The sequence below is a fragment of the Urocampus carinirostris genome, chromosome 16, assembly GCF_059441175.1.
Source record: "Urocampus carinirostris isolate Australia breed hairy pipefish chromosome 16, RoL_Ucar_1.0, whole genome shotgun sequence".
Taxonomy (NCBI): Eukaryota; Metazoa; Chordata; class Actinopteri; order Syngnathiformes; family Syngnathidae; genus Urocampus; species Urocampus carinirostris.
Genome location: NC_142364.1, coordinates 29,064,163 through 29,091,034, shown reverse-complemented (window position 1 = coordinate 29,091,034; position 26,872 = coordinate 29,064,163). Strand labels below are relative to the sequence as shown.

The following is a 26,872-nucleotide window of genomic DNA, read 5'->3' as shown; positions in this document are numbered from 1 at the left end:
ATGAGATGATTTTGATCCATTATTGTCATACATTCTGGAATCATTGTGTATTTGTTTTCATTGTATGTTATGTCTTCTTGCTCTTTATTTTATTGTATTTTGTGAATGATAGAAAATTGCTATTTTTTTTTAATTAAAATGATTTTAGCCCACCTTTGCTAAAATACAAAAGAAATGCCACTAGTAGTGCCTGAATAATACCACTTTTTTTCATTTAATGTTCATGTATTATTATTATTATTATTATTATTATTATTTTTTACTATAAAATTATTTTTCCTTTTTTCTTTTCATTGTTATTGTGTATGTTTTGCTGTCGGTCACCCCTCTCTCGAGGGATATGACCAGGGTAGGTATATATATATATATATATATATATATATATATATATAATCTTTTTTTTTTTTTTAATTCAACTTATCACATTTCTTTTTAGGCCGTGATAGGTAAAATACAGTGATGGCCCCCATTCTATATGTGTGAAATTCATGGCCTCTAGGCCAAATGTGGTCTGCCACATCATTTTTTGCGGCCTGTAAGACAATGCTGCAAGAAGCGAGAGAGAAAAATAAGCTGCATTACATCAAACAATGACTTACAGTTGGATAACACGACAAGAGATTAAATCTTAGTGAAAGGAAAAAATACTGTGGAAGAAACCTCTGAAATAATTGTGTTCATATATTACATACATGAATCATTTAATTTTGAGCCTCCAAAAAGACCCTCAGTCCTCTAGGTAAAGCACCCTTTTTATGCCAATAATAATAAAATTAATTTACTAGTCCGGATCCCGTGATGTTTTTTCTACCCAGAATGTTTAGTGGCCTCTAGGCTTGAATTAGTTTGACTCCCCTGCCGAAAACTCCAAGAAATAAGTATGATACGGACACATGAGGGGTAAAAGGAAAAATATTTTCCACAATTTTAAACTTAATCATTTAAAAAGCAGCCAGAATGTTTTTTTCCTGCAGTGTGTATCTCTACTTTCCTGAACTAACAATGTGTAGTACACCTAAATGAAGTAAATAACTTATAAAGGTCACTCCCAGTTTTGTGTCCTAAAAATGGCATTTTTCCTCAGACCTGCCCCAAAATCCCCATTTTCATCATTTGTATGTTCAGAATCACAAGTGAACACAAAGCAATCCTTGAATCTATTTTAATATTCATTCCTTGTTTACGGTGGAAAAAAAGAGTTATTGTCCAATTAAAACATCGGTTGTGTCATTACAAAAACTTCAGGAAAAAATCCTGAAGTGAATTTCTATATGTTGTTTGTTGTGTATTGATAGTACATACAAACCACAATAAGGTACCTCAGGAATTGATTCTTTTAAAACTGATCAGGGATAAAACTATGTCCTTATTGCATGCTATGTCAATTTTCTGCCATGGTCCTGAATACCAATCAAAGTCCACCTCTTCCCATCATTCAAGGAAATTCTCGTGACCACAGATTCCCGTCTGTCAGTCCTAAAACAATAAAATGCATTTAACCTTTACAGAGACCTGGGGAGGTTGGACTGGCAATAACCACTTTAGGATTTCCATTTTTTTTTTCTTGTGGCTCTTTTTTTATCATCTTAATTGTGTTTTCAATTATTTCCCAAGCTTTACTGTCCCCTGACATTCAACCTTAAGGACTGAGTGTATCCTTGACTGATGGTTTATTCCATTACAAAGAGCACTTTTGTTTAAAGGAATGTTTTATTGGTAGTTTTTTTCTTTTTCCATGGACTCCTCTGCCATTTATTTTCTCCTTCCACCTGCTTTCTTTTTCTCGTCAGTTTCATGCTGAAATTGATCCACCTCCATGAGTCCCGAGTGATCAAGTTTTACCAGCCTCCTATTGATTACCGATAGATTCAGAGCCATGGTGTAAAATTGGAGGTTGATAGGTTTACCACTTTTGAAGTGGTGTTTGCAAAGCTTGTTAGCATGTGGTTTCCCCCAAAAAGAAGGTATTTTAGTTTCTCATGTATCCATGTTATTTAGTCATCCAGCTATACTGCATTTAATATTAAACATTAAATAAAATCATTAGTCCAGTGAATTATCCACGTGAAAATGTACCTTACTAGTGTTTCAAAGGTGATGTTGGTTTATTTAAACATTTTAAAATGCTTTACATAACAAAAAAAAACCATTCATAATCAAAAAGCTGCTGTTATAGGAAAAAGCCACTCTGAAGGGTTATGATATTGTTAAAGATGCCCAAGTTGTTTTAATCCAAATTGACCTAAGAGTGCTATTTCAGTTTTGGCCAAAAGCGATATAACATTAACTGTAGTTTTTCATCTTTCTTGGGGTTTGGGTTCGTGTTTGGACTGTACTTGAAACAGACCCTTTCTTCCACCATTTTCATGCAACACTAACAAATAGAAATAAAAGAAACATGGGGACGAGCATGAGGTCACATGCGGTTGAAAATATTTATTTTGGCTCAGTTGGCCGATGTTAACACTTAAAATTTTAGTTTAAACTTTTTAAGGACCCTTTAAATGACGCACCACGGTTTTCAGTTTCATCTGAAACCGTTATTTCAGATATATCCTTAGCTATGACAAGAGATTGGTTTTGATTTTATTGTACTTTAATTCATTTTTTAAATAAAATGTATTTATTTTTTAAATAATGGTACAGTGTTTCCCCTCATTTGAAAAGTGTCTCAACCATCAGTTTGACACCTTGTTGGTATTAACAGTGCTTCCAGAAGCCAGAGCTAGGAATTTTAACTGTCACCCTCCTCGATAAATTGAGAGCCTGGGCTGGTGGATATTCTTAAGGGCTTCTGTTTGTAATAGCACACTGCTGTATCTGAGAATCACTTACTGGACTGTCTCAGAAAATTAGAATATTGTGATAAAGTTCTTTATTTTCTGTAATGCAATTAAAAAAACAAAAATGTCATACATTCTGGATTCATTACACATCAACTGAACTATTTCAAGCCTTTTATTATTTGAATATTGCTGATTTTGACTTACAGCTGAAAAAAACTCAAAAATCCTATCTCAAAATATTAGAATACTTCCTCAGACCAAGTAAAAAAATAATTTTATAACAGCAAAACTAAATCAAACATTTGAAAATGTCCATTGATGCACTCAGTACTTGGTTGGGAATCCTTTTGCACGGATTACTGCATCAATCCGGCGTGGCATGGAGGCAATCAGCCTGTGGCATTGCTGAGGTGTTATTGATGCCCAGGATGCTTCGATAGCGGCCTTCAGCTCATTTGCATTTGTAGGTCTGGTGTCTTTCATCTTCTTCTTAACTATACCCCACAAATTCTCAATGGGGTTCAGGTCAGGGGAATTAGCAGGCCAATCAAGGACAGTGATGCCATGGTCAGTGCACCAGTTACTGGTGGTTTTGGCACTGTGGGCAGGTGCCAGATCATGCTGGAAAATGAAATACTCATCTCCATAGAGCTTTTCAGCAGATGGAAGCATGTAGTGCTCTAAAATCTCTTGGTACACAGTTGCATTTACTCTGGACTTGATGAAACACAGTGGACCAACACCAGCAGCTGACATGGCTCCCCAAACCATTGCTGACTGTGGGAACTTCACACTGGATTTCAAGCAACTTGGATTTTGCTCCTCTCCAGCCTTTCTCCAGACTCTGGCGCCTTGACTTCCAAATGAAATGCAAAACTTGCTTTCGTCTGAAAAGAGGACTTTGGACCACTCTGCAACTGTCCAGTGCTTCTTCTCCATAGCCCAAGTCAGACGCTTCTTCCATTGTCTTGAGTCCAGAAGTGGCTTGACCATGGGAATACGGCTATTGTAGCCCATTTCCCGGACACGTCTGTGAACTGTGGCTTTTGATACCTGGACTCCAGCTTCAGCCCACTGTCTTTGAAGCTCCCCCAAATTCTGGAAGCGGCTCTTCTTCACAATTTTGTTAAGGCTGCGGTCATCTCTCTTGGTTGTGCAGCGTTTCCGGCCACATTTTTCCCTTCCAACAGACTTTTTGTGGATATGCTTTGAAACTGCACTCTGTGAACAGCCTGCTCTTTGAGAAATTTCTTTTTGTGTCTTACCCTCCTGATGGAGGGTATCAATGATGGTCCTCTGGACAGCAGACAGATCAGCAGTCTTCCCCATACTTGTGATTTAGTTTACTGAACCAAGCTGAGTGTTTTTAAGGCTCAGGAAACCCTCGCAAGGTGTTTCGAGTTAATTAAATGATTCAGGTGATTAGTTGAATAGCCTACTTGTATACTTTTTCATGATATTCTAATATTTTGAGACAGGATTTTTGAGTTTTCTTAAGCTGTAAGCCAAATTCAGCAATATTCAAATAATAAAAGGCTTGAAATAGTTCAGTTGATGTGTAATGAATCCAGAATGTATGACATTTTTGTTTTTTTAATTGCATTACAGAAAATAAAGAACTTTATCACAATATTCTAATTTTCTGAGACAGTCCAGTATATTGGGGTGGTTTTACGTGCAATGTACCGTATTCACGTGTCACGCGCATTTCTTTGTGCCCAAAAAATAACTCAAAGTAAGGTGGAGCATTATGCATGTGGTTTTACAGTAGTACATTACCCTATTCCAGCAATGATTGATGAGTGAAATAATATTGCTGACCACATTTGCACAACATTTGATGCATTGAGAATCAAACCTGGATCACAGCGGTGAGAGCACTGATTGTTTATCACTAGAACCATAAGATAATAGCTGAAATAGGAAAAGGCTGTGGCTTTTTACTCATGATACCACATTGTCGAATATGTGCAGCCATGATTAAAATCATGTCTTGACAACGTAAACTGTAAACAAAACACCAAATTGAAATTTACAATGTGTTTATTTCATGTATTTTAAAGTCGTATTCAGTGTCTATAAATATTTTTTATCATAGCCCCACTTATTGAGTAAAATAGTGTGATAATGAGATAAAATCGAATGCCTTTTTCTGTTTTATCTATAATCCTAGTGGTTGAGTGGTTGAGAATCGGTGCTCTCACTGCTGACATCTGGGTTCAAATCTCATTTGGATAGTTTTTGTCACATTTGTGACCCACAACGTTTTAGCTGAGAATAAATCAAATCAAATTTTATACCAATTTTTCAACAAAAATTTGGGGTGCGGTTTGCACCTGGCCTGTGATACATGAATAAAAGCACTAGTCCGTCACGTTTATATGCATTTACCCCTGCCTACAAAATGGCTGCACAGACCAGCGTCACAACATCCCCTGATCTGAACTGTACATGATGGCATCAACATTAAAACTCAGCATGAAGAGTAAGAAAGGGTTCACTCGTCAATCTTTTAAAGTGTGTCTTAAAATATATTGCTGTTGATACAAAACACATTTTGATAAACACAATTCTGTTTCTTAGGTCACTTCTACTTTTTCCCACTTTTTTCTGAATTGACCGCCAACTCTCTTGAATCTATCCCCCATATCATCAATGAGTCTGAACTTAATAACATTGTTTATTAAACCATTTTCTTTCTTTTAACTATACTTATACTCTGGCAGATCACTTTGTTTCCCTTCTACTCGTTTCAATCCATCTCTTGTTGACAATTTAGCTGAACGTAGGCATGCGGAGATGAGAGCTTGTTCGTGCCCCTTTTTACTTTATTGGGTTACGTTTGGGAGCAGGTTGACCAACAAATAGGATTTGGATGCAATGTCATTATAATAGATCGCTCCGTCACGAAGGAAAGATATTGATGGCCTTCAAAAATCAATCATTTTATCCACACAGGCCAGGAGGCCGCAAGTAGGATGCGATTCGTCCGAAGACTGTCCGCAGACAGCTAATTCCATAAATGAACTTCAGAGAACCTGCCAGTCTTGTGAATGCTTTTACGATATCAAGTGTTTTTTTCTGTTTGTTTCTTTTAAACTGATGTTTGTTTGTATTTTTTGGGGTGGGCTACCAGTGACTCTACTGTAAAGTGTGGCACCATTCAGACATATTTCATTGAATTTATGCTATTGGTTCTGTTACCACTATGCATTCAAATACTCTTCAAAACAACTGCAAAGCCTGTAATTAAAGATGTACTTTTTCAAACTTAATAACACTATAAAAACTGAATACTTGGACAGTGATCCATTACATTTCCAGAATATAAATGCAGAGACCACTCGCTACTTTGCGCTTCGGTTATTGCTGGTTCACTTCTTTTTAAATGAGGTGATTTTTTTTTCTTTGTTGTCATTAATATCATTGTATCACGTTCAACAGGGACAGACTAAGGTGGGCGCTCTGATTTGGTGGGTGTGACTCTGTGTGTGCTGCCGTGATAGGCTCTTGAATACTGTCAGTCGAACAGCCTGGTTAGGCATGCACAATTTACGTCTCCGAATTAAAACAAAATAGGCGCACGGCTACAGTTAGTTAGCTTTTAGCAGCTCATTACATTGAAAAGAAATTCATCAAATAAATCAGACTCTACGAAAAGTCATAAGAATGCAAATAAATGTGATCAACTTCAGGTACTTTGTGGATTATTATTGGGTTCCAAAAGCGACTCAGCCGGCATTCAGGCGATGGCAAGGGCAGTGCTGCTGGTCCAGCCAACTGCTAACGGCTAGGATAAAAACCCTCCGAAGCCATTGCTGCCCTAGATCTTGCCAACGCCAGGCCCATTAACCATAAAATGAATGACTTGGAGCCACAACTCGTGGAAAACTTTAACCGTTTGGGACAATTTTATTTTCATCATCGCAGAGATTTTTCTCCATCCGAGGACACATGATGCTAGCGCACATCTTTCCAGCCCCTCTCTAAATTGCTTTCTTACACTGAAAGGAGAAGACCTCCAATTTTGTTGTACTTTTGTATAATGACAATAAATGCAAATGTCCAAGCGTTCCCAATTCCACGTGGGGGACAAAGGGGTGATAAAGCCAACACCACACAGGAATGACATTATCTCGAGGTCAGTTTAACCCTTTGGGGCTTTCATGAAGATGCGAAGCTACTTCGCGGATTTTCACTTTTCACAGGCGGTTCTGGTCCCCATCAACCAGGAAAACGGAGGGATCTCTGTACATTCAATACAAGGGAGAGCACTAACCTTGTGTAAACTGCCATAATTTATTGAACACAAATATATATTATAAAAGGCCCGAAAACCTAAATTTAATTTATTATGTATATATATATATATATATATATAAACAAATATGCACATTTTGCTATCATGAAAAATGCAGCTTTATATCTTTTTAAGTCACGTCCAAGTATATTTACACTATTTAATTCTGTCTGAATATATTATCATTTGCTTAAATCCTTGTAGATTGTTTGTTTTTTTATCATTTATTCTTATTTTTAGAAAAATATAACAAGATTTTGTATAATTTGATGCATTTTGTATTTGCATTTATTTAAAAAATAAAAAAAAGATATATTTGCCTATTTTACATAGATGTATTATTTTACAATGTATTTAAGATTACCTTATAGAAAATGATTCATTCATTCTCATTTAATTTCAATGACTGTATCTTGTTTATCGATTAATTTTAAAAATTGCTCATTTAAAATTGCGTACCGTATGTATTTACACATTTTTTTTTAAAGATCGGTATAAAATTTGGTTTCACTTTTTTCAGCTCAAAATTTGTGTTTGGATAAAACTGGAATTGAACCCAGGTCGTGGTGGTTAGCACACCTAACCCTAACACCGACACCACCAGTTTGGTATAGATGACATATGAAAAGGCATTCGATTTTATCTCATAATCACACGATTTTCATTCACATTACCAACATGAAATTTACAATATATTTATTTAATGTCCTTCAAAGCCCGATTAATCTTCAGATACAGCAAGGATTTGTTTCCCTCGTCTTGCTCTTTCACGTTTATTCATATCTTTCAGGATGACCTGTTTTATTTCCATACTCTAGCATTTGTTTGTGGTACTAAAAATAGTGTGATAATGGGACTTAATACCTGTTTGTGTGTCGTCTATACAACTGGTTATCCAGTGGTCAGGATTCAGCGCCCTCACCGCGGGTTCAATTCTTGTAGCATTCAATTTTTTGCGATTGTGGTTGGCAATATTTTAAAAGCAAGTATATCACGCTTGTAGATGGCGGCTGGTTTGATTGCTTTCTGATGTTCTTTACATGCCGTGACAACATGTTTGCTTTCTTAAAATTTGAACTTTTTTTGTTTGTGATTCTGGTTTAGGTCTATTTCTAATTCTGTTATCTACTGGCCCAGTCCGGCCAGGGGAATGGATGCCATCTATAATCCATTTATCAAAACCAGCCGCTGGGCCTTTTTCCGAATGACAGCTGGCCTTTAAGCAATCTCATTATAAAGAGCACCAGAATATAGTATGAAAATCTTGGATGGAAGGGGGTTACGAAGGTCTGTAAATTTAAAAAAATACAAAATACATCTTCTAATGTGCCAACCACTGGACAATATACAACTTTATAATGTATTTATAATGTATTTTTTTATGAATACACTGGGTGTGTATTTCCAAGTTTTCATAACTATCTTTTTTATCCAATGTGTTTAGTTAACGCTTAACTTTAACATATTTTAAATGTAAATATTTCTGGAGCCGTCGCACATGTTTTACAACTAAAATCCGTTATTTTACGGACTGTTAGGCGCACCCAAAAACTCCAAATTGGTCAGAAATATAAAAGTACGCCTTATAAACCAGAGCACCTTGTAAAACTTTGCTAAAGACAAAGGTAAATTAGAAAGTATTTCTACAAAATACTATACAAACACTTTTGTGTACCTATACATATAAAGCAGAGAGGTTATTGACACACAGGTGAAGAAATGGAGAGACAATTTAACCTACCAGAACAAAACAGACTATGCAAATCAGGGTTTCTGGCACCGTGAGTAGAAATCGTGTGATAATAAGCTAATGTCTAATGCCTAAATACAGTACATGTTTGCTTGTCTTTGTATTTGTAACTGTACTTTAACATTCAGACTAGATTTGGAGTTGTTGACACTCAAAATGTGTTGATGGGGGATCTTTTCCTACAAAATGTCCTGTTCAAAGTCATCCTGTGATAACAATATTGCTACAAATGCTACTCCAGATGATATTTGATCACAGAAGTTTTTTTTACTTGCTGAAATTGATATGCGGATACAATACACTCAATGATATGGTTTCATTTTACTGGCTTGGGATATCTGGCCATAATGGACTTATCCTGTGACCAATCATAGATGATTGCTGCTTTAGGCCTGGATTGCATGATGTGTATGTCACATTCTTCAAAGTGTATATTACCTTAAATCAGAGGTCGGGAACCTTTTTTATTCAAAGAGCCATGAAAGCAAAAAGTATGTTTTTTTGTTGTTGTTTTTTTACAGTGAGAGCCACATGATACATGTTTAGACAAAATTAAACAGAGCCAATAACCAGGTCCCCAGACAAAAGCTATAAATCTTCAATGTGTTTTGTTCCATTATGTGACATTTGATGAGTTCATAAATTATGTGAAATACTAATAATGACAGAGACTGTGTCTCATCAATAAATATCCTACTTAAAGTGTGTCTCCACCCTGCAGTTAAGATCATTGAGGTTTATTTTTACTGTCATTTGTGTTGTGATCAATAGTTCCAAAATAAAGGTGCGATTCGAGTTCTTTAATATGAATATCATAGAGTACTACATATGAAGGATACGAATGCTCTAACTTTTAAAAATTGCGTTTCCATTATTTGTTCTTCATTCCGTTTTAGAGTTGCAATTCTTTGACATATTTGATAGCTACAAAATGTGTCTTAAAAAGTCAACATCCTGATCATTCCTCATTTATCCTAACTTGCCAAAATATACACTTGAAAAATATCCAGGAAATTCAGGAAGGCAGACGTCGCACTCGCATGTCTCTTCTGATGGATCTCATTGGCTAAGAGACCCTGATGGAATCGTAATGAAATTTCTTCTTACCAGCTTTGATGGTAGAAAAGCACTACAGTGCTCCTACCGCTAGGTGTGGAAACAAGGTATTGCACTCGCAGTCGAGATGCATTTAAAGGTTAATTTTATCTACAAGCCAGATGTACTCATAAGAGCCATACGTTCTCGACCAGTGCCTTAAGATCTTAAAAATAGCAATATAATTTTGATTTAACTGCCTGGGCCATTAGGTCACCACTTCATGTGATGTGTCTTGGTCAAGTACAGCCTGGCGGTGCCCATTCTCCTCCAGGCCGTTTTTGGGGGGTTGGGGTTTGTTCAACCCACATAAAACAGATTGGACTGAAATGTTGTTTAGGCCTGTTTTGTTCATTCACATCAAGTGTACGATTGCACCACATTTTTCTTATTCATAAATTACCGTATTTTCCGCACTATAAGGCGCACATGAAAGCCTTTATTTTTTTCAAAAGCTGACCATGCGCCTTATAATACAGTGCGCCTTATATATGGATCAATATTAAGTCGCAAAGTCTTGCAACTTATGCAAGCAGCCGCCGACTAGATTTTCCCCCGAACGCGAAGTAGTCCGCGGTGTATGCTGGGATTTATATACCGGCGTTTCATTGGCTAACCAATGTGTCAATCATCATTTGAATCGATCACTATTGGCTAAAGTTATTCGGAGGTAAAGGGTGCGGATCCTTTTTATCATTTACAGGCTTGCATAGGCTAAAGGGGCAAAACAAAGCCTGCAATTGGCCGAAAAAGATGAATGTGAATAGCATGTTGGGTTGAACTACGGCATAGAGAGAAAACAGTATTTTACTATTCTGTACTGTATTTGTAAATAGTTTACCCTCCTGGATTTACTACAGTCACGGATATAAGAGGACCATGGTTGCACATTATTATTGAACACAACGACTTCGGTGAACTACTCCGGCTACATATTTTCCCAGTATCTTGTTTCAGACTAATCTCGATGTTATGTGATATCTGTTTTTAAATTAAACTCAATTCCAACTGTTTATTGTCATATGCACAGTAAAGTTGCGAGCGAAAAAGAAAATAGAAACTAAGGAATGGTTGGCATTTCTTGAATCCCAAGACTAACCTTCCGAATGATATTTGGAACGATGCATTTGAGTGACATCGTACAGACACTGTTTCCGTACATTTCTGAGACACGTATTTGCTTCTTTGCAAGCTTTCGGAATGTTGAGGGGGTAATAAGTTTGACTGAACTACCTGACTGTTTTGTCGACGTTCCCATTTTAGCGCCTTATAATTCGGTGTGCCTTATGTATGGAAAATATAGGACAAAAAACAATTTTTTCGGGGTGCGCCCTATAACCCGGTGCGCCTTATAGTGCGGAAAGTACGTTATATTTCAAAAGGCTGCTGTTAATCCAAGAAAATATTAATTCCATATAAAAGTTGAAGATAGAGGAAAAACGAAAAATAAATCAATTTTTTATTTTAAGATCTTTATTTGTGTGGAAATAAATAAAATATAGAATACAAATGTTTGTCTCGTGGAAAACCCAATGTGATCCCACTTTACCTGGACCCTGACTCTGGCGGCCCCCAAGTAAGTTGAATTTGAGAGACCTGACTTAAGGGACAATGTGTACAATTCGACCAATAGATGCTACTGTATTGTGTAGTGCAGCTGAAGACGAGTACTAGAAGGATTATAAACTGGGGAGACTCAAAGCGACAAAACTGCACCATTTTGCTTCTCATTTTGTTTGTCCAACCTTTTACAATCCTCATGTTATGTAAAATAAATATACTTTGACCCAAGAGAATTTAAAAAGATGCATGTTTATATGATAATTCATGCATGTTAACGTATTACTCAGATTACGTTTTTCCTTTTAATTAATTCAGAATTTAGTTCGATCCCGGATTTATTATAACAAAAAGCCACGAATGTCCGCAGAAAGAACATACACACAAGGGTGGCTACCTCTCTTTGTATGTTCATCTTAAAACCTCATACTGCTGATGTGGGAGGGTGGTTGCAGGGTATGTGGGTGTGACCAGCAGGGGCTTTGTTCCCCACACTATCAATTAGCTGAAATGATTTGCTCATTCCCGCAACGACAGGCTATCAAAAATGAGAATCTCTCACATTTGTGTTCATCAGGAATGACAGTTGGTCTTTTTTTCCTCTCACAAACAAGTGCAATTTACACCTTGCCTGTTTTGGGCGTTTGAGATTTTTAACCATGTGTGTAAGGAGCTCTTGTCTCCTACTGTGTTTTTGCCACAAACACAATCTTCATGAGGCCGCTGTTGCAGTTTCCTGCTGTGCTTGTCCCGTTTTACTCCACACACATACACACAATCATAAGGTTCTTTTTAAGCGTTTGTCAACGCAGCGGGGATGCACACTGATGCTCAAAAGACAAAAATAGCTAAACTGTGCCCTATCACGTGTTTAAAAGCAGCTGACGATTCTTTGTATTTAGGTAGTGTATCAAAAGGCTTTAATTGCATTCTAAAATATAGGAGTTATTCAATTAATTGAAAATACATCTATTAAGTAAGATAGTTGAACAATAGTCTTCATACCTGTGACCCTAGTGAGGATAAGTCATATCTAATTTTCTTGCAAACAATGTTCACTTTGTTGTTTGCCCACTTGTCGTCAACGACAATAATGGTAATTCAATTCAACATTAACTTTACAAGGAAACATCCATCCATCCATCCGTTCATTTTCTGTACCGCTCATCCTCACTAGGGTTGCGGGAATTGCTGGAACCCATCCCATTATCTTCGGGCAGTGTTCAGTGGACACCCTGAACTGATTGCCAGCCAGTCTAAAAGAAAACATAAAAGATAAAAATGTAATATAATTTGAATATCTAAGTTTGTTGACCTTGACCTTAAGCCCCTATTAATCTTTTTCTCTCTCTCTCCCTCTTTGCAAGGCTGCCTTTCAAACCTTCCACCAAATGCCAAAAAGATCTCCAATTCCTACGAGGAGCGCCGGAAGCAGGCCACCGCCATCGTATTGCTGGGTGTTATTGGTGCCGAGTTTGGTGCAGAAATCGAACCCCCGAAAGGTGCAGCACGTACTCGGACCGGCGGGCAGGTCCCTGAAGGCTTTGGACCAACAAGCGGTGGTTCCTCAAACTATTCCCTGGCAAGGCACACCTGTAAGTAGCTGAGACCGTAAGCATTATGTAATATATTTTCTTCTTTGGTTTTACGGAGGTGGTTGACACATCAATAACTGGCTAAGATAGAAACCCCACGAACATATATTGACTAGGTAGTTGGAGCTGAGACGCAACTAATGAGGGCCTTTTTCTGTGATAAATTGATCAAAGATTCAGCTTGACAGCATTTAGAGCTATGGAATGGTTTATACAATCCCAAACTTGCACTTTCACAGAACTGTGTCTTCAAATTTCACCTTAAACCTGACGTTGACACAAATACAAGACTTATGTTAAAAAAAAAAAATCAAACATAGATTAAAAGTGAAAGGAATGAGGAAATTGATTTAAATCTGCCAAGCTTGACTCTTTTAAGGAGTTGCGAACCAAACACACACACACATAGATTGATCGAAGCCTCTTTCACACTGAGCCTTAAGCACTTGAGCCTCAGTGGGCATCAAACCTGCACTAAGCAGAGCTGATCTTCCATCCGGCTTCTCCTGAGCCCTGATTGGTTGTCTCTGGGGGGCATCCAGCCCGAGAAATAGCCTGTACGCTCCCTGATAGGCTGTGATCCGTGGTGATTGTAAGTTAGTTTCTGGACATAGTCTGTGAGATCACCTGAATCAATTCAACAGCCGAATGAACTCCCTAAAACTTCAGTTATCTATTTGTTTTTTTTTTTTGGTATGATTTAGTCTATCACACGTTCTATTTAGGCGTGTGCCAATCACAATTTTCCCTGACATCTACCAATGCTCAAGCTATTCAAAAAGAGTAGAAGCTTATTTCACCAAGAGGAGAAAATTTAATCGTATGCATGCTGATAGTTAGTTGTGAATGGGATTTTTTTTCTCTCAAAATATGTTAACATATATATATAAAGAAAAAACATTTGTGTTGGTAATTACTAGGTAGAGAGAGTGGGGAGGGTAACGATTCAAATGCAAAAGTCCTCATCCTTACAAGATATTTAAGGTTCTTCATGCAACTTTATTTTACTGTTATATTGGAGGGAGCTGTCTGGGATTGCATCCTTAATAGTGCCCCAATGACCAGGTGGTTAAGTGATCAGTGAAACGTGACACATTTTTTTATGGATACAACTTCATTTTACAAGTATTTATTTGATGTGCTTTAAGATCCTCCGCTTGAAACATTGTAAAGTTGAGACATCTAAAAATCCCTGGTTATGTGATTATTATTTTTTTTAAACGTATGGCTGCTGCATACAAAACCGCAACATCTTGGATATTTGTTTATTTTTTTTCATATTGTAAGTTTTTTGTTGATTTTACTCAATAGATATCCTTTTTTCAACTTCCATACATCATCATGATTCGTATACAGAGATGCCTCGGTTTTTGCAGTTAATGGGGACCAGAACCACCCACGAAAAGTGAAAATCCGCCAAGTACTGTCGCATCTTTTATAAAAGCCCTCAAAGGGTTAAACTTACCTCAAGGTGACGTAATTACCGACAAAATAACAACTATAGATCTACGAATAATAACACACAACACATAATTGCAGTTTAGTGGATATTTTAATTGTCATTATACAGTAGTAAAACAAAATTGGAGGGCTTCTCCTTTTAGAGTAAGAAAGCAATTTAGATAGCGGCTGGCTAGCTGCGCGACGGGAGCGTGTGTCTTCACGATTATTATAATGAAAGAGTCCCAAATGTAGCAGTTTCCCACGGGTTTTAGATCCAGGTCATTCATTTCATCGTTGATGGATCTAGTGTTGCTGAAATACAAGCTCCACCGGCGTAGCTTGTGAGGGTTATTCATAGAACTAGGCTGGACCTGAAGCCTCGCTATTGCTTTCTCTCCCAACACTGCCTCAGTCAATTCCCGGACCGGATAACAATGTATGGAGTACCCATTGATGATCAGCTGTTTTTTGTGCTCATCTGACTTTCCCCAGAGTCAGATTTAATTGATGAATTTCTTTTCAATATAATGAGCCACTAAAAGCTAGCAGTTGCGATGTTTCCGAGTTTGTTTTGATTCTGAGAAGTGGACTGCACATGCCCACGCTGGATGTTTGACTGACAGCATTCACAATCCTATCAAAGTCACACATGCAAAGAGAAATGCCCACCCAATACAGGTACACACACACTCTGCCCCGTGCTGGACTTACCCTGTGCTCTCTTTGACTACAATTAATGATACGTTGATATCCATGACAGTAAAGACAATTCGATTAAAAATTCCGTGAAGATGTAACCAGCGATAACAGAAGCGCAAAGTAGCAAAGGTCTCTGTCACTTCAAACTAACACCTCAAAAAATTCCCTTAAGGGTTTTGTTTGCAATAAACTGAAAAGAATGGGACAAATTGTTTTTAAAAAAACACTAAAATGATGTAATTATTTGGTTTGTATAACCTCCTCAAAACAGTGTCCAAAAAGTAACCACCCTAAGTCATTCTGTTTGAAATCAAAGAATGGGTCTGGTTCCAAGCACCCTCCAAAATTGTTAATCTAAAAACACTCAAAAGTTTGTGGGGGTCAATCGTTTTGAAAGCTAAAAAATTGGGTCTTGTTGTGTTAAGAAACCCCAAAAAAGCTGGATTGATCGTTTTGTGTAAAACATACACCTCAGAATAGAATATCACACCACTGCTGAGCAACTACAAGAATCAAGGTTAGATGTTGTAGTGATGGATTAATTTGATTTGGCTCCCTGATCTGTTGCTGTAAGCACTCTGCTACATCTTAAAGCCAAAGACTTTATTGGTAACCAGACATCGCCATGCTCTCGGCATCATTCATGATCGCTGAAACCACTGGTCGATAGACGTCATATTGCTCTAAAAAATGTTTATAATTCCGATTTCATTATAGCAAATTCCTCTCAAACATTCTCAGAGAAGACATATTGAATGTTGTTTCTACATTTTTATTCACGTCTCGTCCTTTCTTTTAGGTTGCCCTTCAGACTGTTGTCATTCAGTCTATTGTTTTTCTCTCTGCGCCTACCCCATCTCGCACTTCACTTGTCTCTGTCATGAAATTGAAAGATGGATCGGTGTTGTTGGCATACTGTGCTGTGTGTGTTTGTCTGATAAATGAAAGCTGTCTACCCAGAGAGAAGGTGGGTACAGTAGTCTACACAGCAGCGTATGGATTTATGTTTTGGTACGGTGGGAGGAGAAATGTGGAGGATGGAGGTGGAAATTGAGCCCAGGATGGAAGGAATGACGGACTGATGATGACAAAGGAACAGTGGGACGAGATAAAGGAGACAAACTGTCCATCGGGCTCTTTCGCTGAACAATTATCTCTGCCGTAAATGTCAAAATACTCAGAGTCCTCGCAGGGGTCCATTTATCATGAATGGGGGCATTTTGAAACATTCATGAGAGATGATTGGAAATTGGAATTGTTCTGAGTTTTTTTGTGTACAGCACTTTGTACATAAAAACATTGTGACAAAACACGGAAAACAATATACATTTTTTTTATGATTTAAATTTCATACTACCGCATATAAGCCAAATGTAATACTATAAAATAAAGTACCGAAATCACGTGGTCAGCTTATATGCGCATGCAACAAAATTAACACAAGGGAGCGCAAACAGGCATTGCCACCCAATAGCCCACGACTGTGCTGTTTCCTCCTGCTGCCCCCTCGCTTAATGTCTTCTTCCGGTTCAGTCAATCTGCCCCATCATGATTTTGATCGGGACGGACCACATTTCATTTTATTGTGATCAGGTGGTTTATTGTCTTTTTCTGTCTGTAATGTATTCCAAGAAGGTTAGTGATAAGTTAAGTATTTTGTAGACCTGCATATGATACTATCAAATATGTAAAAATTAATATGAATATAAATGTTTCGATTTTGGGGGTACCTGTAGCAGCAAGATGGCGGCAATCATGTCAGCTCCCCTTCAGTGAGTCTCATGTTATTAGGAATAAATACAAAAAAATTTAACCTACGGGTATTTTACAAAATGCATGTTAATATGATCGTTCATATATTTTTGTTTATTATTCAAATCGTTATTGTTTTTTTGTTAATGAATTAAAAAATTGTACACAACATACTCAACATACCTTTAAAAAGTGATATTAAACTCTACTTGTGCAATTCCAGGGCTCGCTTTATTAGTGCAATTGAATTTTAATAATATGGGACCAAAATGAATATAATTAAAACTTACACCTTTGGGCATCCAGTCGTATTTATGGAAAACTCATATGCCTGCATTTTTGCTTCAAGGCGTTTGCATGACGTCATAAAATTTAATTTTTCTTACAGAACCAGGATGTTTTAAGTTCCCCAACCTATTCACTTGGTGTAATAATTACCGTATTGTGAACTTCAAATTCTGTATCATGACAATGCTTATTATTTCATCCCCTAGTAAAACACTGCTCTGCCATTACACAGTGACTCTTTGTACTTGAATTGGTCAAAAAGAGATCAGGCCTTTGTCTACCCAGTCCTTAACATTGAATTGCCTTCACTCAAGTAAAATGGATGAAAATAAGCCACGAGACAAAAAGATGTCTGCAGGTGGAGGAAAGAGAGCAAGGAAAGTAAGCACGCCGTAGTGTAGGCAGTTAAGTTGGCGGTGTAAATTAAAATGTCTTTGCCTGTTGCTCCTTTCAGTCTTTGCTTCCTCCCTTTGTCTGCTCCCTCTACCAAACTCCTGCTCTAATTACCCTCTCGGTGTTAATGTGACATGTTTACTGCTCTAACGAACAGCCCATTATGGCCGACTGATGCTTTGTCAATAGATATTGAGTCATTTGAATCCAGAGCCTTCCTTTAAATAAAGATGTGTGCTGAGAGGAATGGACCTCGGTTAAGACTACTCTCACTTTTTCTTCTCTGATGTCAGGCTCCAACTGAAATTCGACCAACAAAGAGTCAGCTTTCACACTATTATAGATTAGACATACCACCTTTGTCAATCACATCGCAACCTCTGACATCATGTTTTCTCTATGTCCGTGGTGGTATGCTGGAGTTTTCTGTTCCAATATAAGAAAAGCATCAGCATACATCCACGTTATGGGGCTTGCCCTCTGACTTGTATATCACACTTCTCCCCAAAGGTCTCTTACATAGTCACCCATCTGTTTTATACACTGGAGATCAGTTTATGTGAACCTCTCCGTGGCTCACATTGATTTGCCGTCAAAAGCAGATTAATGATTTTGTCGTAAATGAAGGTTTGCATATTTACACACAGACTAGAAACCCATTCCTCACTTCCAAGTCTTTTATAAAAAGTTAAATTTTTCGAATTTTATTGTTAGATATTTATTCGATAACTCATTGAAGAATTAAAATCGGACTTCTTCTATAGCAGGTGTGGTGAACCAGTTTGACACAAAGAACCGAAATTTTTAACTGAGAGTCAAAGAGCCACACCACGCACTGACCTGCCATGACAGACAGACACACAAACACACACAATTACAAACATATTATTTCCCATAACACACTCCTCTCCTTACAATACAACAAGTATTGTTCCTGTGTTGATTTCAAGGAAAGTGTCCATCCTCAATACACGAAAAAAAAAACTAAACTAAAGAGCCACAGTATATAAAAATATGATGAGGCAAAGAGCCGCATTTTTATTGGCCAAGAGCCGCATGCGGCTCTAGAGCCACGTGTTCGCCACCCCTGTTTTATAGGATGGGTAGGTTAGTTCAGGTTGGGTAGGTAGGAAAGTCGGTCTATTCAATAAGAAAACAATTACTGAATGGCTTGACTTGCTGTTAACTTGCTTGCTGTCACTCTTGTTACAGGTTTAGATAGATCTGTATAATTGGTAGCTCTATCAGATAAGATCATGAAACATTAAGTATGCACAATGGTAAATAATGTTTAGAACAACATGGTACACTATTTAAATTTATATTTGTATATGTTTTTGTTAAAGTGGTGGTGGAGCACTCACCTGGGGACCGAGAAGTCACAGGTTCGATTCCCGGCTCCTCAGAGTTAAATGTCGAAGTGTCTTTAGGTGGTGAAGAGCTATGGGAGGTCTTCATTGACTTGGAAAGCGCTATAAAAATGCAGACCATTTACCATTTAAAGGTCTAAGCATTATAAAATCAGGTTGTGGTGTTAAAGCTGCCTGCTTTTTTGTGTTTTTTTTTTATATCTCTCCCCAGGGTCGACATTTCCACGGGCATGTTCACCTAGGATTTCAGTAAAAGGGGATTGGTAATATGTAATTGGGGAGGAGCACAATAATTGTGAATTGGGTGATGTTTTTGGGAACTTTAACGGTCAGTGAGTTTCCATAGAACCTGGCTTAAAAATCAGGGCAGCTATGAAATTACCTGTTTTGCTCACTTTCTTCATCGTGCCCCGACATGTTTGATTTTGACTCAATTCAATCTTAAATATAAAATGCTTTTTAATTGCAGATTTAATGTCAGTTAGAATGTGCCGTACCCAATGTATTTTTTTGTGATTAAAAATCACGCCATGTATATATAGATATATCCATAACCTTCTCTACTAAGTATACATTAACAATGATCATCTGACTTCAAAAAGTTATGCTTTATATATAGTCCACATTTTATTATAATTTTAGTAAAGCTGTTTGTCGTGGAACACATTAAGTAGGAGGAATGGGTGGGAGGATGCTGGAGAAGTGACCTCAAAATCATGAAGAATAAGAGACATTCTTCAAGTGCAGTCCAAATGCCAACCCAAACCTCCAAAAAAGATGAAAAAGAATGAGGGATATTTAAGCACGTCTAGGAAATGCACTTACTTGCACCATAAACATCTTCATGCATCATGAACAAACTGTGTTAATGACGCAAGCCAAGAGATAACAGGCAGCAAGTAAAATAGTTCTAAATTGTGTACAGCTACATGTATAAATTAAGTCTATGCACTGCTCCTTTTCAATAAATGCATCAATGGATTGGAAAACCACTATCATTAGAAATTCCATGAAACGAAAAAAAAAAATCAATGTTTTGACTTGCTGTTAGCTTGCTAATATCATCATTAAATATATTGTTTAGGGTTGAGGTGTGTGCCAAATCCTAATCTATCTCCCTCTGCCATGAAACAAGAATTGCCTGCTTCACTCTGCATCTGCAGACGCTGGGCCCTGTAATACGTTTATACAAACTGTGTTTATAAAATTTATGATATAATGTGAATATTCAGCGATTTTGAAAAAGACAATCCCCAAATTGTGAAGTTATTGATAAAGAACTATAACACTGAATAAATATATGTATTTAATATATTTTCAATTTTATATTTCCATGATGACATGTTATGCACCGTCCCTACTGACTGCTCGTTGCTGCATAAAAGTGTAATTTATTGTATTCCCTGATTTTTCTACTAATTGACCGTTTTTGACCATCTCAGGTAAGGCTTTGACCTTCCTGCTGCTGCAGCCCCCCAGCCCAAAGCTGCCGCCACACAGCACGATCCGCCGCACCGCAATCGATCTGATCGGCCGAGGCTTCACCGTGTGGGAGCCGTACATGGACGTTTCTGCCGTGCTCATGGGGCTGCTGGAGCTCTGCGCCGACGCCGAAAAGCAGTTGGCCAAGTGAGTCCATTCACACATACCAAATGTATTCGTGTATGACACCCACTGGTGTATAACATGCAACCCTAATTTGGGGGGAAATATTCAGGGAATATTGTGTTTCACTTTTTCTCTGCTCAAATTAAGCATTGTAAGTGACAAACGTTGCTAAATACGTGCGGCCAGGATTAAAATGATTTATTGACAACATAAACCAGAAACATACTACCGACCTAAAATGTTCAATGTTTTTATTTAATGTCCTTCAAAGTCCAATTCATCATTAGATACACCGAAGAGTTGTTTCCCTCATTGTGCTTTTTGGGTTTCTGTTTTTCTCTATTCGTATTAGTCTCTCTCCTTGAAAGTGCATGAATTTTAATGTTGTGTTTCCAAGTATTGAAAAGTGGTTGAATTGTGGCAGAAGTGCTTGTAAATGCTTGAAATTGTTACCATGTTTCTCAACAAGTCTGCTTAAAAATGAACCCAGCACTGCACTCTCGTGGCTTTGGTTTGCCATTGCATTCCTTCTTTCTTCGTGATTAGCGGCACCTGGCATTAATTCTTTTTGGCATTGTCAGTGTCTGAAACTCGTGACAAAAAGTTACCGGACACCAGGGCAGACCACTCTGAAAAGTGTCCTACCCAGCCATAAAGTTGCCTGCCCCATTTTTCACAACTTGAAACACAATAAGATGACTAATCGCAAAAAAAAAAAGATTGTTGCAAAGTATTAAGGATTGATAATCAGAATATAAAACACAACAACACTTTAAATTCAAGTTTATTATAAATCTACCTTTAACATGCATTGCATTTATACGACATTGCTTTGTTCTATCTGCCATCAGTATGTACCTGTATTTTTCATCTTTCATCTTCATTCATGCAATATTTGCGTTGCGTCGTCTGCTAGAAGCCACGTAGACTCCTCTTTCCACTATGCTTTTAATTTACGTTTACGGTTTGTAGCGTCGAATTTTGCTTCTTTTGAGTCTTTCTTCGGGGGCTGAGGTTTTGGCTTGATTCCTAACCGATGATCCATTTTTCTTGTGTTCTTTGTGCATCTAGTTTGTAAAATGATATGCAAATGTGCGACCTTATAAGGCTCGGGAAAGACCGGAAGCACGAAGTTATTCGACACGGGCTTCTGATCGGCTGCCGAGTATGCAAATAACTAAACAAACCGAGATTTCCAAACCGAACGAAGATTTCGAAATCGGAATAAAGCAAACGTTTGATTTAAAAAACAAAACAAAAACGGAGACGTTTCGTAAGATGTACGCCCGACGTAAAAGTTGCAGACGTTTTTTCAAACACTGGCATTGTCCTACGGAGCGTCATTGCCCCCTATAGGCTGTGCCAAAGAGGACAGGTGCATGCTACACCTAAACAGGGACCTATGATATGTGTGTTAGTGCAAGGATCTATTGAGCCAGACAAAAAATTAAGGTAGTGGTAAATTGTAATGGGAAGAACTTACTGTCATGTTAACCCAATATCGGCCTTAAGGATATTTACACACGCACTGTTCATATCCACAAATATAGTTGTGATTTACTCAAACATTAAAAATCATATCTCTTGATCAATGCAGATGAAGAATAACAATTACATATGTAAATCACAGATATTTTCGCGGCTCTGCAAAATAAACGATTCACACTGGATTTCTTCTTTTAATGATACTCAAGAAATTGGAAAGCAGGCTTTGACGTCCTTAAAGATGCTTTAATTTGGCTTTAAAAAAGTTGCACGAAAATATATCACTGGTTAGAATTCGGCACTATCAACCACCATAACCCAGGTTTAATTCCAGTTGCATTCAATGTTTTGAGATTGTGGTCAGGGATATTTTTCAACTAATCAATCGGTCAAATATGGTTATATACTACCGTAAAACCTGATGTGAAACGTGCACCCAAACTTTGAGTTCCTATTGTAGGTCAAAGATTAGTGTGTTCCTCACAAATAAATACAGTATATCAAGACACTGAATCCCTAATGCCCCCTAATAAGCAGGTTGGCACCTTGCATGGCTGCGCGGCCGTTATTGGTGTGTAAGTGTGTGTGTGAATGGGTAAGTATGACGCACATTGTAAAGCGCTTTGGGAAGTCTTCATTGACTTGAAAAGCGCTATATAAATGCAGACCATTAACCATTTATGCCGAGGACATGCGGATATGTTTCTCCAAAAAACAGTTAATCCTAATTCCACCAGAAGACTATTTTTAATTTCCCAAGCTTTCATTTTGATTCATTTTCTAGTTCTTTTTTAATAAAATATACAATAATATCTGTTTAATTTCCAAAAATAATTTACAGTGAATTCCACACTACAGAGCACACTTGATTAAAAGCCACGTGCTCAAATTAAAAGATGAAACTAAATTTTCTCTTTCTGTCATTTTGTCTTAGTCATAAATTAATTCCTGAATGTAAATTGATTATTATAAATATAGAATAGAAATGGCATCAAAATGACATTTGTGTATTATTTAGCACCTTCTAGTGGTAAAAAATGTATTCTTAAAAAAAAGTGTCATAAGCAAAAACACATTAACCATAATGTAAACGTACTTTTTTTAAAATTATTGTAACACATAATACAAAACTCACCTGGATGGTGAACATGATTGTCTACCATCTTGCGGCTACGGGTACCCAAAGACCCAAAATGCTTGTGTGCTGGAGATGTCAGACAAGGCTGGTCAAGTAAATGAGAAGTAATGCTGTTTTTTCACTTTGAGTTCATGTGTTTGTATTTTTTCTGCTTTGTAGAACTTGTTTTCCATTCCACTACACAATACAGTGTAATCTAGTGGTAAAAAATGACAAGTGCAACAAGTCCCGTCTTTCATAAATGTAGGAAAAAAAGTTAATAAATGGTAACCTTTTAAAAAAAAAAAGACAAAAGTAGGCTAATATTATTACGTTTCCAAAACATTATTGAAACATACTTAAGATCATAGATTTTTATGATTTTATAAATGATGACAAAACCAAATTCGCCTGATATGTTTTTGAATTAAAAAAAAAAAGGCATGGCAACCATACGGTAAAATGATTGCAGGACATAATAGTGATGGTTCGTCTGCATTGCTCTGACTGTGTGCGTTTATCCTTTTTAGTTAAATGTCAAGTCCGGCGGAAACCTATTTCAAAGCTTTTTATTATGTCTAAACAAGTGTCTGTAAAGTATGATGGTATCAATGTGGCATGAATCAATGTGTTAATGAAAACGGTAATTAGTTACAGTTACCAGTTACCTAATTTGAAATGTAACTCACTTATCCCCTCAAATTACAGACACCAAAACGTAGTGCGTTACTAGTTACATATTACCATATGTACTCTTATTTAAACTACTTTCAAATAGCCACATAATCACAGAAATAGAATGAAACATGTACAACAACCTGTGGAAAACAGTTGAGTAACTACATATTATTAATGTTACATGCTATTATTGTTATAGTACTTGTTACAGAGAAAAGGAATTGTGTTTTAAGAACGCCTTCCTTTGTAACGGGTTAGTCCCAAAACACTGTCTATTAATGATTAGCAAAGTGTAAAATATACAAAATTATACTGAATGGGAGCTTTTACCCTGTATTGCCGACTATGGACACAAACGATTTTTACCGCCAGGAGTTAAACAGCATCCTCTTGTGTTTTGCAGTATCCGAAATCACTGCAATCTCCACAAACTGATTTTGTTAAGTTTGAAACTTGAGCCACAGTCATCTGCTCTAATGAGTATGGATATGTCTGCAGTCTGTCTGGTCCTAGTTTGTGTCTGTACCGAGGACAAATAAACACATACAAAAAAAAAAATATATATATATATATATAGTAAGGGTAATGTCTCACACTATTGTCATAGTTTAATAGGTGAAATACAAGAAGACAGCTTAGAAGGACTTGAATGTGTGAGCTTCTGAAAGGAAGTGCACGTGCGCTCACATGCTTCTATTTCCATGCAGCTGAGTCGCAGTGAGGCTCTTTGTCCCGGCGGCTTGCTGCTAGTCGTCAATGCACTCCTCGCCGAGTGCCTTGTGTGAGCGCTGGAGTAAAAGTGATAATCCCTTTTTCAATCCGTGCAGAATGGGAAAAGCCCCCGTTGTGGAAAACCTGCACGGGTTTTATACGTTTTAATGACGGTCCACAACAGAACACTGCTTTACCTACTGTGTTCAGTTCTTAGGAAAAGAAAAAAACACGGTAACTGAAATTGCAAAGTCTTATCCTTTTTTCCAGACTATAAGGCGCACCTAAAAACACCAAATTGGCCAGAAATTTACAAGTGCGCTTAGTAACCCGGTTCAACTTTCATACCGCAAAATACAGTGTATAAGATTAGAATTTTATACAGTATTTAAATGTGTTTTTACGTTATACGACCGTATTTGTGCAATGTTTGAGCAGTTGGAAATTATCGCCGACCATTATCGCAAATCATTGATTGCAACAGGGATGAAAACCTGGGCTGCGGCAGTGGGAGCGCATAACTTAACCACTAAACCTTCAGTGATGCAGATGACAAGGCCAGAAACAATTTTTAGAGAACAGAGAAAACAGAAATTTTGTCTTGAAACATATAAATAAACGCAAAGTCCCGATTCATAATCAGAGACGGCAAATACTTGTTTTCTCATCATGCTTTTTTGCGGTTATTTATATCTTTTAGGACAACTCTGTTTTCTGTGTTTTCTAACATTAGTTTCTGGCATCATGTGCAGCTCAAAAACATTGAGTTGATTTTGTGTTTTTGTTTTGTTATGTATACTATTGTTATATATTACTACCATATTTGTAGTTGGGTCTTTTTATGCTTACGTAATTTGAATTAAATTTAGTCATATTTTGAGGTATTTGGTAGTTATTGCACCTAGCTAACATTGGCTAGCCACACTGTTACCCAATGCTAAATCTATTCCAGCCAAACTTTCGATGCTGCAAATGCAAGCTAATCCCTGAATAGGATGGTTACACTTGGGTGGTAGGTAGGAGAAATATTTAGGGGGAGACGCACTGGTGATGTTCACAGTTCAAGTTGCATTTCCTGTCTCCCTCTCCCTTTTCATGTTGCTGAGTGAGGTAGACTCTGTAAAAGATTGAGCAAATAAAATTGAAATTCAGTTCATGTTAGCTCTATTCTTAGATCTTCTGAGTTGCATGTGAGATTGTCACTAAAGGGTGTTTGTATGTAAGACACTTTTGTTTAACACTAAAGTATTTAAACTTTATCCGTGTCCAATATCCATCCCTGTTGCACAAAGCTCAGGGCAAGGCTACATAAACATATCCATTAACCGCCATTCATTTTCTCTGTAGGAAGAAGAAGAAGAATTTACTTTTATTGTCATTCTTTGTAACAATGCACACAGAACGAAATGTCGATACACCTGACCCGTACAGTTAAACTGTAGCAAGCCGATGCAGCCGCAGCCAAACATTTTAGTCATTAGGTGACCAACCCCCCCAATTCCAACACTTAATGCTGAGCGCCAAGCAGGGAGGCAATGAGTACCAATGTTGTAAGTCTTAGGTATGACTCGGCCGAGGCTTGAACCAGCGACCTCCCAGTCTCAGAGCGGGCGCCCTACCATCTAGGCTACCGAGCTGGTTCACAGGACAAATAAATTAAGAATCTTGGAGGTTAAATTCTGAAATTAGATTTACTTTGATATCCCTATAGAACAGCAGTACTGTATCAAAGTCACTGTACTCAACATTTCCATGTCTTTTTGGCAATTGGACTAAATATTGCACATTTTTCTAAATTTCACAAAGGTTTGTGTTAGCTGGCACCCCTAGATTTCAAACGAATTCCTCAAAACTTGACGAACATCATTGTTAGAAAATGAAATGCCAGTCAAATTCAAATTCATCCCATCTCATCTCATTAGCCTTACCGCTTATCCTCAGTAGGTTCGGGGGGGTGCTGGAGCCCATCCCAGCTATCTTCGGGCAATGGGCAGGGGACACCTTGAACTGGTTGCCTGCCAATCGCTGGGCACACAGGGACAGACAACTTCCTTGCTCATTCACACCTAGGGACAATTTGAACCGGCCAATCCACCTGAAATGCATGTCTTTGGAATGTGGGAGGAAACCGAAGTGCCCGGAGGAAACTCACGCAAGCACGGGGAGAACATACAAACTCCGCACAGTAAGTCCGGTAGCTGGATTTGAACCCACACAGTAGGTTCCCAAGACCTTAGAACTG

General features: G+C 37.6%; 1 protein-coding gene across 2 annotated transcripts in view; it reads left to right on the top strand.

Annotated features, from left to right (window-relative positions):
• wdr7 (WD repeat domain 7) overlaps positions 1–26,872 on the top strand; it is a 101,664-nt gene that overhangs the window by 53,140 nt on the left and 21,652 nt on the right. For both annotated transcript variants that reach the window (XM_088355669.1, XM_088355668.1), the window contains 2 exons: positions 12,859–13,086; positions 20,474–20,660. In XM_088355669.1, coding sequence (XP_088211795.1) covers positions 12,859–13,086; positions 20,474–20,660 — 415 coding nt within the window. The remainder of the gene's footprint in view (positions 1–12,858; positions 13,087–20,473; positions 20,661–26,872) is intronic.